Source organism: Athalia rosae, chromosome 6 (genome assembly GCF_917208135.1).
Source record: "Athalia rosae chromosome 6, iyAthRosa1.1, whole genome shotgun sequence".
Taxonomy (NCBI): domain Eukaryota; kingdom Metazoa; phylum Arthropoda; class Insecta; order Hymenoptera; family Athaliidae; genus Athalia; species Athalia rosae.
The window spans coordinates 11171732-11185056 of NC_064031.1; the positions used below are offsets into that span (position 1 = coordinate 11171732).

At 45.1% G+C, this 13325-nt stretch overlaps 2 protein-coding genes across 2 annotated transcripts in view; one reads left to right on the forward strand and one right to left on the reverse strand.

Annotated features, from left to right (window-relative positions):
- LOC105682970 (feline leukemia virus subgroup C receptor-related protein 2-like) overlaps window positions 1-797 on the reverse strand; it is a 61691-nt gene extending 60894 nt beyond the window's left edge. Inside the window, exon 1 of the mRNA XM_048656864.1 lies at window positions 696-797. Coding sequence (XP_048512821.1) covers window positions 696-793 — 98 coding nt within the window. The 5' untranslated portion in view covers window positions 794-797. The remainder of the gene's footprint in view (window positions 1-695) is intronic.
- LOC105682979 overlaps window positions 1-13325 on the forward strand; it is an 86232-nt gene that overhangs the window by 47618 nt on the left and 25289 nt on the right. The gene's annotated exons all lie outside the window — the stretch shown is intronic.

Genomic DNA, 13325 nt, shown 5'->3' on the forward strand with positions numbered 1-13325 from the left:
ACGAAACGTATACGTGGCAACGGTACCTACGTATTCTCGTAATAACGGGCGGAATACGTCGATGGTGTTATGCAAAGTGTGTATATCTCGTAAAATTTTATCTTCCCTTCGCCCGTACGAAGGCGCCTTTGAAAAACTATTTTACTTAAGAACAGACCACGACGGATACGTGCATGCACACATAAATGTAAGTATACGTAGATACGGGGCTATCTTAGAGCGCAATAAACGTAGTAAAATTCCTAAGGGTAGTAGGGAAACTATAAAGGGGGTGAGGGCGTTACCTGTATTCGCCCGATACACCCCCATACGTATTTTATGCTCCGTACCAAACGACCGCATCGACGATATTCACCGCGCGCACGACGTAGAGACACGGCTACCGGTATTTATGCAACGTCCGAAGTACCTGCGAATCTATCCGTCTAATTTCAACCTACGTCCGTATACAATTTCTCAGGTGATCTTCCGTAACGGAGAAAAACGAAGGAGGAACGATACGGTAGAGAATATGGTAAGGTGGTGCGATTACTGAACTGCAACCGTATTATTTCGATGAATAATTAATAACTATTCCTCTGCTACCACTACTAATTAACGATATATGGCGGATCAAATTTTGTCATTTAATTTTCTTCCGATTGCTCAAACTACTAGATCGCTTATTAGAAAGTATATTTTTTTGTTGTGCATACTTGATAGACGCGGAATGCGTTTGGTGTTTATGTTGCGCAGGACCGTCGACCACGACCACCACTACTAGTACGACAACGTTGCAGCGAAAAATGGACATCCAGGCGCTTGACAACTCACAACCTGACACTGACAATGGTGGTGGTAAGACAGATATACGCTGCTACCCCATATTTTCACCACCGATTATAGAGGCTAACCACACACCCCCCCACCACACCCCCTCACACCTTCTTCTAACGAACGAGCACTCTCGCATCTTCTCGCCATTCCTCCCCTGCACATTTCCTGAAAGACGAGAAAAAAACAAAGGAGAGTAATTATATTTCGCCGTCCGAATACATCCAAATACACAGATGTGGCCGGGTAAGATTCATGGGGAGGTTACGGGGAACTCTGGGCATCGAATATTCATACGTCAGTCACAGTTTGTTACGTTCGTTCGAGGCTAACATAGGGGGTCTAGATTTCTGAACCGGTTTTGAAACTTCCCGCGTCTAGAATCAACGCCCGCATATCCTGTTCGCATAGAGCGGGTCCCGCGTGAGAAACAAAAGCCATGCCTTTGCCTCGCCACCTCCTCACTTCCTCAATTTCTCTTTACCTCGTATAGGTACTCGGATAATCCCGCAACCATCTCTCAAGAAAGCAAACGAGCACACTGCACACCGCACGCTATCGCCACTTTACCTCACAAGCTGCACTAGTTTATACGCCAGAGTTTCTGTGTTATGTAACGTATGTATGTATGTATATGTATGTACGTACTTGTATACATACATATATATATATATATATTTAAGGAACATATCACGTTATACTAACCCAGTTTTCCACTGCACGGCTTTGGAGTGCTGTTTACATAGACCTATAAATTCTATTTTCGCATTTAACACGGCGTGTGTGTGTGTGTGTGTTAACGTATCGGTGTTTGATTTTCAGCTGAAAACTACACACGTACGTAACCCCTTCCGAATGTTACTTTGTATTATTTAACATGTTCAAACTTACGTTACATCATCTTTCGTGAAGGTAAGTAGTATACGCTAGGCGTACCCGGACCCATCGATCAAAAATTGTTCGACGAGTTACCCGTCGCGGAATTCAGACGAATCTTCGAAATAAAATGAGAAAGTGGAAAAACAAAAAAGCTACGAAGAGCGAAAGATATATTTCCACTTCCGCTGCGATAAACTCCAATTACACAACGAATAAATATATATACATATCCATGCGCGCGATAAAGATTCGCCGAGGACATATATCTCTGACAAAAAATCCCTAAAGCCAATATAAATTTGAACAATATTTTTTATCACTGTCATCCGATAACTCCCTCCCCCCCTCCTCCCCCTCCCCCCCGCCCTCCCTCCGTCGCCCTTTTCCCTCGTCGGGTCGAACACGGTGGGACATATCCGAGAATGAGAAAGGGATATTCATGCTTCTGGATCGTAAAGAATAGAGGGTTGCAGCTCCTCGACCTTGTATACGTTTGTGTGTATCCGCATGTTCGGATATACACGTTCGTAGGTGTTACACGTGTGTACGGGAACGTATGTATGGGCAATGTGGGAAATGGTAGGAATTGGCAAGGGTCGTAGATTCATTACATCAACGATGAGGAGTCCGCGGCCTCTTGTTTCTCTTGCATTATTTTCCGCGTAGAATAGCTGCTTCTTCAGAAATGAGGAAACGGCGGATGAAAAAGGAAGGAGACGAGAGAAGAAAGAGAGAAAAGAGGCGAGCGAGACGACGATACCACCACCATTAAGCACTAGGAGTGGCAGAAGGCAGAAGTATCTGCACGGGTGGAGAGGCAGTTATGAAGTCGTTTGAATGTTCGCCTCCGCGAGCACTTTTCATCCTTCGCTTTCTACTCGATTCTTTTTTTTTTTTTTTGTCGTTCCTCTCTTTTTCCTCTTTTTCTCCATCCTCGAAGATCCTCTCTCAATATATCTCAACATTTCACCCTCTCTATGTTCTCCTTCGAATATGGTCTGGAAGCGTATACCGATCTTTCTTTGTGACACGTTGGCAAAGAAATAAATGAAAAATAAAAATATCAACCTTCGACATCGTTTCCATAAGCAAACGCACTCGCGCGTCATCCGGCTCGTTTAGTCTTTGGAGTAAAAAAAAAAAAAAAAAAAAAAAAATACATTTCAGAAACGATCTCCCTGAAATATGAAGCAAAAAGAACTTTTCCCTCAAAAGTTATAAGTTGAAATAAGAATTTTTGGAATTTCTTTTTTTTTTTTCTCGTACGGATTATTCTCTTCCGCTCCGTCTGTGCCAGTTATTTATCACTCGTCCCTCGAACCCGGCTGTTCGAACAACCCCACAAAGTAATTCTTAATTCGTTTTTACACTACGAGAGACGACGAGGATAACTTTTACATGGAAAGTAGGCCCGAATTTCATTTGAATAAAATATTTATGTATTCAATCTTTGATGCAAAATTTTGAACGGAGTAATCGATCTCTGCGTGAATTTATAATAACGGCGACAAGAGAAACATATCCCTGTTTCCGAACTGAAATCAAAAGCCACTCGGTCAATTCGTACGATGTTTTCTTTTTTTCTCTTTGATAATCTTCGAGAATCCGTTTCAATTTCAACTTGAACACGGAGTTGTCGCGATCATATCGACCTTGTATCAATCAAGTTCAGGGGTGGTGTAAAATGCTCGCAAGAAAAAGCTCAAGGCGCGCGCTTTCAAACTCTACCTGAATTTTGGTTGGAACTAACGGAAAAAACAGTTGTTCTCTTGCGGCCCTAGTGATTTAAGGTGAACGGAATCAGCGACAAAGTCTCGAATACCAATAAGAAAATTATCAAACCAGCTTCACCGCCGCACTCGTGAATGGCGTGGGCGAGGGAAGAGGATCAAGGTGAAGAAAACTACGGCGAGGAATGAAAAGACGCCGCTTCCACCGGTAAACCCCATAAAAATACCTGTACCCGCGGCTGCAGCGTTTCTGCTACAAGAAACGCATTTAAAAGCGAATCTCATTTCTCCATTACGCCAGTTGCGTAATTTCACGTGCACCTCTTGACGTCACATGATTCGATTAATAATTTTGATACGATGTAGAAAGCAAAAAGGGAGGAAAAAAGGACAGAAATTTTTTCGTGTAATATTAAGATACAGCCTTGGGCGTGCATTGTGTAGTTCCTAGTTGTAGATCGAGGAGAAAACCTTTTGCTCCTTTTTGCGTAAAGTCTATGACTGACGTTTGCCTAATTAGGCGGAAGGAGATTAAAAAATAATAAAGAAAGTCTTGAAGGCTTTTTAAAAAATGAAATGTCCCTCGAGAGTGAGAGAGAGAGAGAGGGGGGGGGGTGAACCGAGTGTGATAGCAGCTAGGTGGGTCGGGTAGGTGGCCGGGTCTTGTTACCGAGTTTCGATTCGGCTGAAAGGTCGGCTAAATGGTGAATATTTCATACTTCGTAAAACGAGCGGTGAGGAAGAACGAGGGAGGAGAGAGAAGGAGGAAGAAGGAAGGGGGTTGGTCTCACCGCTGCTTTTCCTTCTGACGATGATGATAATGGACTTTATCTTAAACTCATTGGACGATGAACCTCCGCAGTGGCTGTTACCTAGCTGAATAAATTCCAACCCCCTTGCCCCCCCTTGCCCCCCCTCGTCATCTCTTCCTCGAAACAGTTGAAATCCGAGAACTCTTGATATGTATATCTCTCTCCGATGAATAATCTCGAAGAGTGCGGATTCATTTATTTTTATTTTTTTTTTACGCGCCCCTCTCAGTTTCAAGATGAACGCACGAACCGAAAAATCATGGCCGTTGCACAGCAGCACGCGTGTTCGGAAGCTCTAGGTATTACGTAGCGGAGTCTAGCTGTTCGTAAAACACGCGACTTCACGTGACTCTCAAGGACCCCGGAAGCCGATGACGGCGACTTGAGAGGTGGGTGGAGGGGGATGCAATTTCCAATCCTTATAGTTCTGGTAATAAAGTGGTACTTACATTACAAGTCAGGATAAAGGCAATTTCTATTCCCGGCGTAAGCGAAGCGAGTGAAGAGAGAAAAAAAAAAATAAAAAAAAAATAATGGGAAGAGAGAAGGAAAAAATGAAAATACGAGAATAACAATAAGTGTAGGAGAAGAAAAAAAAAATGGGGAAGAAGAGGAGGAAAAAAATGAGGCGGTGCGAGCGCCGGCGTCCGTGCATATATCTATATTTTACCTCGAAGCGATGCTCCGCGTCGAGACGCCCTTATTATAATATCTAATAGCTTCATCGGAGTGATCGATTCGCACCCCGCCGGACTCTTTTCAGCTTTCCCTTACCAGTCGCAGCTAACTCACCCGTCCTCGTGAACAATCTCGATATTTCCGCGCGCGCGGAAGTGGCCGAGGCGGGGAGGAAATGTGGAATAAAGGAGATGTGGAGTGGCGAACATTGGCGGACGAAAAAAAAAGAGAGAGAGAGAGAGAGCGGTGGAAATTATCACCCGCATAAGCTTGCCCCTCCTCCACCTATACCTTGACTATCATATTCCGGTTGGCCCACCGACAACCGCTAAAACCCGGAGATACAATAACAGCTGTAACGTATCTCATGTCAGCAATTCCCTCTCTGTTTTTTTTTTCTCTTCTTTTCTTTTCTTTGTTCTCGAATTTTTTTCGCACCCCCCGCAGGATTTATTTCGATGAGTTGTAATCCGTAAAACTCATTAATATAAATCAATGAATGTATATATATATAGGTATTATCCGGGGAAATATATTTTCCAAATTTAACAAACGTCACAAAGATAATACCGCGGAAAGCTTCGCGTGAGCTTTTCATTTCGAGTGTCGAAAAAAAACACAACGGGGAAGAAAAAAAAAGAGAAAGCAAAGCGGCCATGGGATCGAGAATTTCTGTAGCCCCATTTTCTTTCGACTCGGCGGCGCAATCAGTTTGACATCTTGTATACGCACATACTTGCTTACATATGTACAAAGTTATGGGTACATACGTATGCATGCATCCGGTTCGTTCGGTCGGTATTCGTATCGGGTGAGCCGGTGGGACGGGACATATTCGGAAACGATCAAGGTTTATTCTTCTTTCGAAGAGTTCGAAATCCCTCGGCGCTTTGTTTCCAAATGATCGGATAAGTTTTTCTCGCAGAGGGTTAGGCCCCGAAGCGTTTTCAAACTTTTCCTACACGGATAATATGAATAGCGACGTTTGAATAATGTGACGCTCTGACCAGAAATTATACGACGACTCACCTCACCGCCCGCGAGATGGGGAAAAGATTACAGACGAGAGTCCGGAACGACGCGCTGAATTCTACCCGACAAGTATTATACCCTTCGGAAGGGCGGGGGGGGGGGGGGGGGGGGGCGCCGAGGGTTAAACTCGGGAAAACAAAACTTTCCGACAACTGGCAATCGCAGGAACCGATCGACAAAGCAATCCCAACGTCCTTGTCGGTTGTTCTTTTTATTTTATTTTATTTTGTTTTGTTTTTTTTTTCAGTACGCGCGCGACAATCGTTCGTTTGTGAAAAAAAAACAAAACATTTTCCAAGATTTCCCGGCAGCTCACAGTCAAGACGAATAAAAAAGCGGATTAAATGAAATTTTCCAAATGCGAAGTACGTACGTACGTACGTGGCGCAAAGAGTACGCCTGCCCCGTTTGTTAAGATTCGGCTTTGATTCGACTGATGGAAGATCAGACGAAATCGGGCGGGGGAAATAGTGCAGTGTAGATGCGGTACGGAGTGACGGTAAGTAGGCGAAGAGAGAGAGGTGTATTTGGCTACGGTTAATTACCTAGTTAGCGTTTTCCCGAAAGCCTCGAGCAACAGAAGTAGGGGCGCGTCTCTGTAGCATTCCACATTTCGTATATCGTGTTTTGCCTTTGCTATTTTACACTTTAACGTCACAAGCGCTTTGGGCGCGTTCGGAATTTTAAGCTCTCCGAACGGGTGAGATTACAGCGACTCGGCTTGCCGCTAGTGCTTTCTCCGTATCAAACATTCAATTTGCTGATTGAACATTTATGCCGGAGTACGGTTGGCGCAATATGGCCCCGCTGAAAACGATATACTCAACGTTCGTCGAACGGGAATTTTCTCCACCTCGCCCACTATCCCTCTTCTACCGAAGGGAGCTCCGCTCCCTTTTTTTTTTTTTTTTTTCCACCTCTGGATATTTTTATCGCCCTTGGTATATATAAGGCTCATTCGACAATGAGCCCACCCGCACCCGCACCCGATTCCTCCTTCTCCTTCTACTTCTACTTTGGAACCACCGGGTTTGTCTTAGCAGCAGCGGCGGCAGCTGTCGTTGGTTATGACTGGTTATTGGGTGCTCCGAGGCACCTGCTTTTCCAGCAAATCTACCTTCTACCTCCTCCGAATTTTCACTCACTACACAACCGGCGGCTCGAGCTCGCCGTGATCTTTGAATAATCCATCATATGCCGTTGCACTTGTACATCCTGCAGAGGATAGATAGATAGATACCTCCGTCCCGGAAAATCGGAAATTCTTAGATCCAGCTGGTTTTCAATACGTTTCAAGATGCAATCTCCTTCCACCGGGTGAGTATTGATCCTACGTAAATGTTGAAGGCCGCGGAGCCGGGCGATCTGCGCGCGGAAAGGTGTGCTCCGATAACCTATCGGTTCTACGACCATTCTTCATCCGTAACATGCCCACTGGATTTTAGTGCATATAGGTAGCCAGACCCTCTTATCCTACCCGTTAACGGTCTACCTGGTAATGATATTGGGAACGGAGGATCAACGGAAACGGACGAAAGACCGGCCCGATCTGACTTATCTTATTACCAACCGTTCCATTCGAGAAATTACCGCGAGTTGGGTGGAAAATCATTTTTTTTTTTTTTTTTTGTTGGAAAATTCTCACGTAAAACTGAACGGCGAATTTTTCGTTCCAAAAATTCCGGTCCAACGAAACGTGTGCGAACGTATCGGAAAAGTGTATCGCGAAGCGGTGTTCCGGTGTAGCCGAGGCACTGAATTATGCATTGTACTACATCGCGTGGAACATCGGGAAGAGGCAGCGGAAGCGTTTCTCCTTTTCCCGGTAAATTCGGTGCGCGGTAGCTGCGCTCCACCTGTTCGTATACATACGTATATTTCAATGTCGATTCCACGTCAAACGCGAGCAGAAAAAAAAAAAATAACGCGAATCGCTAGGCCCGTACCGAGACTTTGATCAGGTGAAGAGATTTGGGAAAAAAAGATACGAGAAGGAGATCGCCGTACGCTACCGGTAATGACTGTCTTTCGACCCCACTTCAACGTCAATGGAGATTCGTTATCCGAAAGGGTAGTAGGAATTGTTCCCCGGTTGAACACGGACGCTTTTCAAAGTTATACTCGCGGCGACGGATTGTCTCGACCCCGAGAACATCAAAGGTACTTTCCACCCGGGTGCATGTTCTTTAAATATGGCGTTTCTGAGCCCGTGCCATCGCGGGGCAGAGATGGATGTGGCAATGGGGTTGTCGTAAGGTGTATGTACGGAGCGATGACGGCACCGAGTCAAGTGAGGGTTCTTTTGTCGTTTGGAAAAACGAAATACTTGCACAGCTTTGGCGGGAATAAAAAAAATTTTTAATAATAGCGATAATAATGAAGACAATAATAATAACGATAGCGAAGAACCCTCAATCACGGTCGCGCCCCATTATGGTCGAACGGCGGAAAAACCGGTGTGACGGTGTCGCCTCGAACAAAGTTGTTCTTAATTTGAAAGCCGTTGGTTTCTCTCCCTTGCGTCGTTTGCCTCACAAGCCTCAAACTCTGTGTGAGCATCAGCTCTCCATTATGTTTTAATAACACGGAGTTCCTCTCTCTCTTCCTCTCTCTCTCTCTCTCTCTTCGCGGCACTCCGGCAAGAACCGAGCGGATGAAGTAAAAAGAAAAAAGAGATCGTAGAGGGGAGTAATAAAAGCAAAAAGCAGAAAGAATGAGAATAAAAACAAAAAAACAAGAAAAAAAAAAAAACCCCGTGGAAAATAAAAAGAAAATTGAGACTCCAAGGATCGGAGTAAGCCGTCAGATTTCCTTCGCCAAAAACTCTTCCGTCAACTGGCACCTCGGCGTGCACGCGAGATGTGTTCCGCTGTCATTTCGCCGTCTCGAGCTTTTCTACAAAGTTTAATCTCCAAAGAGGACTCGAATTTTCCCAGCTTGTCATGCTCAGACGATCGCTGCGGAGTTATCCTCTTGCTTTTTTTTTTTTCTCTCTCTCAGTTCTCAGTTCTCGCTTCCGATCTCGTTCTCCGCAAGGCCCTTATTTTTCCACCCGTTAGCGTCCTTTGGGCTAGGCAGGTACTCGACCGAAGGACCATGGGATAAATTATCGTGGTACACGTATGCCCTGAGTAGAGCTCGTGGATCTCAATCGGTATAAAACCAAACGGAAGGCGAAACCGAGGCGAAATCCCGAGGGGGGAGACGTACCTAGGAGCTCCTGCGGGGGATCGGAGAGACCCCAAAAACGGAAATCCTAGGTACGCTTCGGGAACGGTCCCTCCGAATTTTCCGGGAATCCGATCCCCGTATCGTTCTCCTCTCGCGGAACGAGGAAAAAAACTTTCCTATTTCTATTTTCGTGTCCGGTATACATATATGTATTCCTCGTTTTAGAAAAACATCTTCGGGACTCAGAGTCTGGGTAATCGTGCCCGGGACGCGGGCATTCCTTTTCCTCAAAAGAGCCGGTGTACCCCGAGGACGTCAAGCTCCGTCTAGAGCTGTACGACGAGGCGATCGTAGACCGGGGTGGGCGGAGTTAGAGCCTCATATAATCCCGCCTGCTCCTCCGGGTTCAACTCGCCGCACTATACAAACCCCCGGACGCGGCGTGCACCTTCCCCTATCTCAAACCACTAAACCTATTATGCGATGAGCTCTAAAGCTTTATGGAAGCTGACACCGTACTCCGTATAACCTGGCTAATAGTAAGTATATACGGGATTCCAGTTAAAGGAGAGCTTTTTGTTATATAGCCGCCTTGACGGTGGAGAGACGTTACGCTCCACCTTCGCGGTCGTTCTTCTAATCTCCTCTATTTCCAATTTCAAAATTTATAAGCCTCCGGCCTGGCGTTTCAACGTACACGTATACGTAACTTTCATCGATCCGAAAACCCGGTCTACAGGGGTTTCTGATTGATTAGCGATCTATTTGACTAGGTCAAACGTTGGTTCGCAGAAGTTGGTTGAGTTTGGAGAGTTTCCCGAGTTCAGGCGTTCGCCGTGTACATCTGCCACCGGATGTACGTATGTATGAGTAGATACGGGTCGGGTAGTTGTTCAATTTCTGAGTGGAGAGGCGAGTCTAGGAGAAGCTGTAACAGCCGGAGCGTCGGATGCTCCGTAGCTCGGAGATCAAGAAGGATGAATGAAAGCGAGGACGGAACACCCTAACCATCTTCTAACCAGCCACCGAAACCTCAAAACCACGAACATCACCGCCAAAACCACCAGCGACTCTCTCTCGCTCTCTCTCTCTCTCCCTCCGCGACGCGGGTACCTCTTCATCTTCCCTCTTCGAAACACCTCGCCGATATCTTCATCTCTCTTACCCTGCGCATTCGCTCAGGTGTGTTCTCGAGAGCTTAAGAAGTTTCAAACTTCTCGAGAGCTTGATGAGCGATGGGGAATAGGTTATCGGGGTAAAGTAGCGACAAGAGTTCTCCAGGAGGCTCGAGTCTATCTTCCGGTAAACAAATGTCTTCAACCCGAGGGTTTGATGGAAACGAATAAACAAAAAAAAAAAAAAAAGATGTCCGCGGGCTTCGCTAACGAGGTAAACTTTTCACATTCGACGGCCAATATTTACCGAAGAACCGAACATTTCGTTAACGATAAACCGTTATCTTCACTTTGCCCGCATTCGCGAAACCTACGCACCGCGGAATTTCATTTTAAAAATTGAATGATTCGAGGAGGGGATATCGAAAAATCGTGAATAGTTCGGGGGGGGTTGAGAGTTTGAATCCGGAAGTTAGATGTAGGTGGGAGTGTGCAAGGGAGGTAAAAGGCAGAAGGGAGAAAACGGAAATGAGGGAGAGAGAGAGAGAGAGAGAGAGAGAGAGAGAGAGAGGTATAACTGAAACGACCGTAATTCGAGAGGAGCCTCGTCATAGCTCCGCGTTAAAATATAAGCCAAAATTTTCGAGGAATGGATGAAAGCGTTAATTTTATCTTTATTGTGATTAAAGTGAGTCGAAGTGAAGCTAGACGGACAAACTTCGGCCTTTCTACAATAAAACGAACGGTGGAAGCCCCCAGTTTATTGCCTCGTCGAGTTAAATTAAACCAGAGCCGTATAGCTTTACCAAAAACCTGGAGCAGCTCAGACACCGCCTGCTGCTACTCGGGCGAGCTTACTCACTCCCAATTTTTTGGGTAGAAAATAAAAGATGAAAAGAGAAAAAAAAGAACAAAAAGATATTCCCTCACTTCTCATTTCTCTTCGCCCTCTTTTTTTCTTTTTTTTTTTTTTTTTTGATTTGACTTTATTTTATTCTATTTTATTTTATCTCGAGACAACTTTTTCAACCCCAGCTATGATATATCTATATACGATTCTACTCCTCTTTCATTACACGCTTCTTTTATCTCGTGCGGTATAAAATAGAAAGAAAAGGAGAGAGGAGCGCAAATGGCTGATGTGAAAATTAAATAAGAAAAAAAAGAAAAGCTTTCGTTTGAAATTATGGTATTCCATAAATACTGGATTTAATTTCCTCAGTTTTCCTCCGTTTTGATTTTCACACCGTCGTTGGATAGGGGCGGAGGGGAGAGGGGGGGAGAGGGGGGGGCGAGGGGGGGGGGGGGCGAGGAGTAGCCGGCGTCTGTAAAGTTTCGCCAGAGGGGATTATACCTGGATGCAATTTAATGCGTGCCTGTGAATGAACCCTGATGCGATGGGACCCGGAAAAGTAAAGAAGCGGGGTCGACGCCACCAGCGACGAGAGTCTTGGGTAGTCGGTTTCCAGCCACGTAATACAGTGACGTATTACCCACGTGCCCAACTTTGGCTATTTATTAGCCTAACATGGGACGCTAATGCTGTCTGAAGAGTATAGAACCGAGTCGCAAACTCCCCTGGCTCTGCGTTCAACAATTCATCCTTATTTTACAAATAACCCGACAGCTCTCACCGTTGAGTTTCCTTCCTTACCTCCACTCCGCATGATTCAGTTCAAAATTTGAAGAAAAAAAAAAGAACACACGAAATTCAACTATAAAACGGACTACCGACGAGAAAAAGAATTTATCTTTCGGAAAGAAGCCCTCGACAGCTTTTTTATACTTTATTATCATGAGCAATTACGAAACTATACGTGTAATGAAATATTACACAAATCGTACGTTCGAATTTCTCAACTAATTTACTACGGTTGAGAATTTTCCCCTTTTTTTTTTTAATTTTTTGTCGTACCGCAAAAATAATTATCATCATAGCGAATCGTGCAATGTGGAATCGTATGAAAAAGTGAAACATATGAATTTTTTTATTCCTCCCAACGTCGGAGCCGTGGAAATTTTTTTGCCAAGGGTAGGTAAACGATACGTTGTAAAGCGGAGGGGTACGTATCGAGTATTTTATATATTTATTTTATATTTATTTTTTTCTGCGATACTCAGCAGAGAGAGAGAGAGAAAGAGGGGAGTTTCCATTAAGTTGAAAATTTATTGGTAAGCTGAAAGTATATTTGCGGAGGAAAGTAAAATTTTTGTAGAAATTATATATATATATATCCGTAGCTGTACGGGGGATGTGTTGTACAGGTATCATGTTGTACTCCGAGCCCGCATGTTCGGGATGTGCGAAGGCAGGGGAAGGGGGGGGGGGGGGGGGGGGGGGCGGCGGTACTCCAACGCAAGCAGTTTCGGTATATCGGGCCTAATACCGATAATGCTGACCGGCGGTTGCTTGTACCAAATTTTGCACAGTCGTCAATTTTAGATTAAGTATGGGGGTCGTCCTCGGTCGCAGGACGTGAACTTCACCAATTTCTATACGTAACGTACATCTAAATAATGTTACACGCTCAACCTACACCCTTGTAATATCGACGGGCTCGGCATCCTCGATTAACTCCAGCGGTCGTGGGCGTTGATTATTTCCGGGAAAATCAATCGATCGATCGATCGATCGATCAACGGTGAAGGAAGGTAATTTTTCACAATTATCATCATCGTTATTGTTGGGTCGGCCGCCTCGTTGTTGTTGTCGTTGTTTACGTTGTCGATTTTATTATTTCGTTTGGGGGCAGGAGGTCGGGGGTAGCGAGCCGTCGAAGAAATAGGCGCGATAAATCCTTGGGGAAAAAAATTCTGAGGGATAACTCTGTCGGGAAGATTATTGCCTCGGTTTCTCACCGGGCTCGTCTCACTTTCCTCTTCTCTCGCGTTCCACCCACCCGATGTACACCTTTCTCGGATTTCCGCTCCCTCTTTTCTCCGTCTATACATCCGCCTTCGTTAGTTGCGTTTAGGAAACAAATAAACAAAGCGTAATTCGCACGCGAGATTTGGCGAAGGTGGTAGTAGAGAGCGAGGCCGAAATGAAAACGCGAGCCCGTAACCCAGACGAACCCCGGAGACGACGTGGGCGA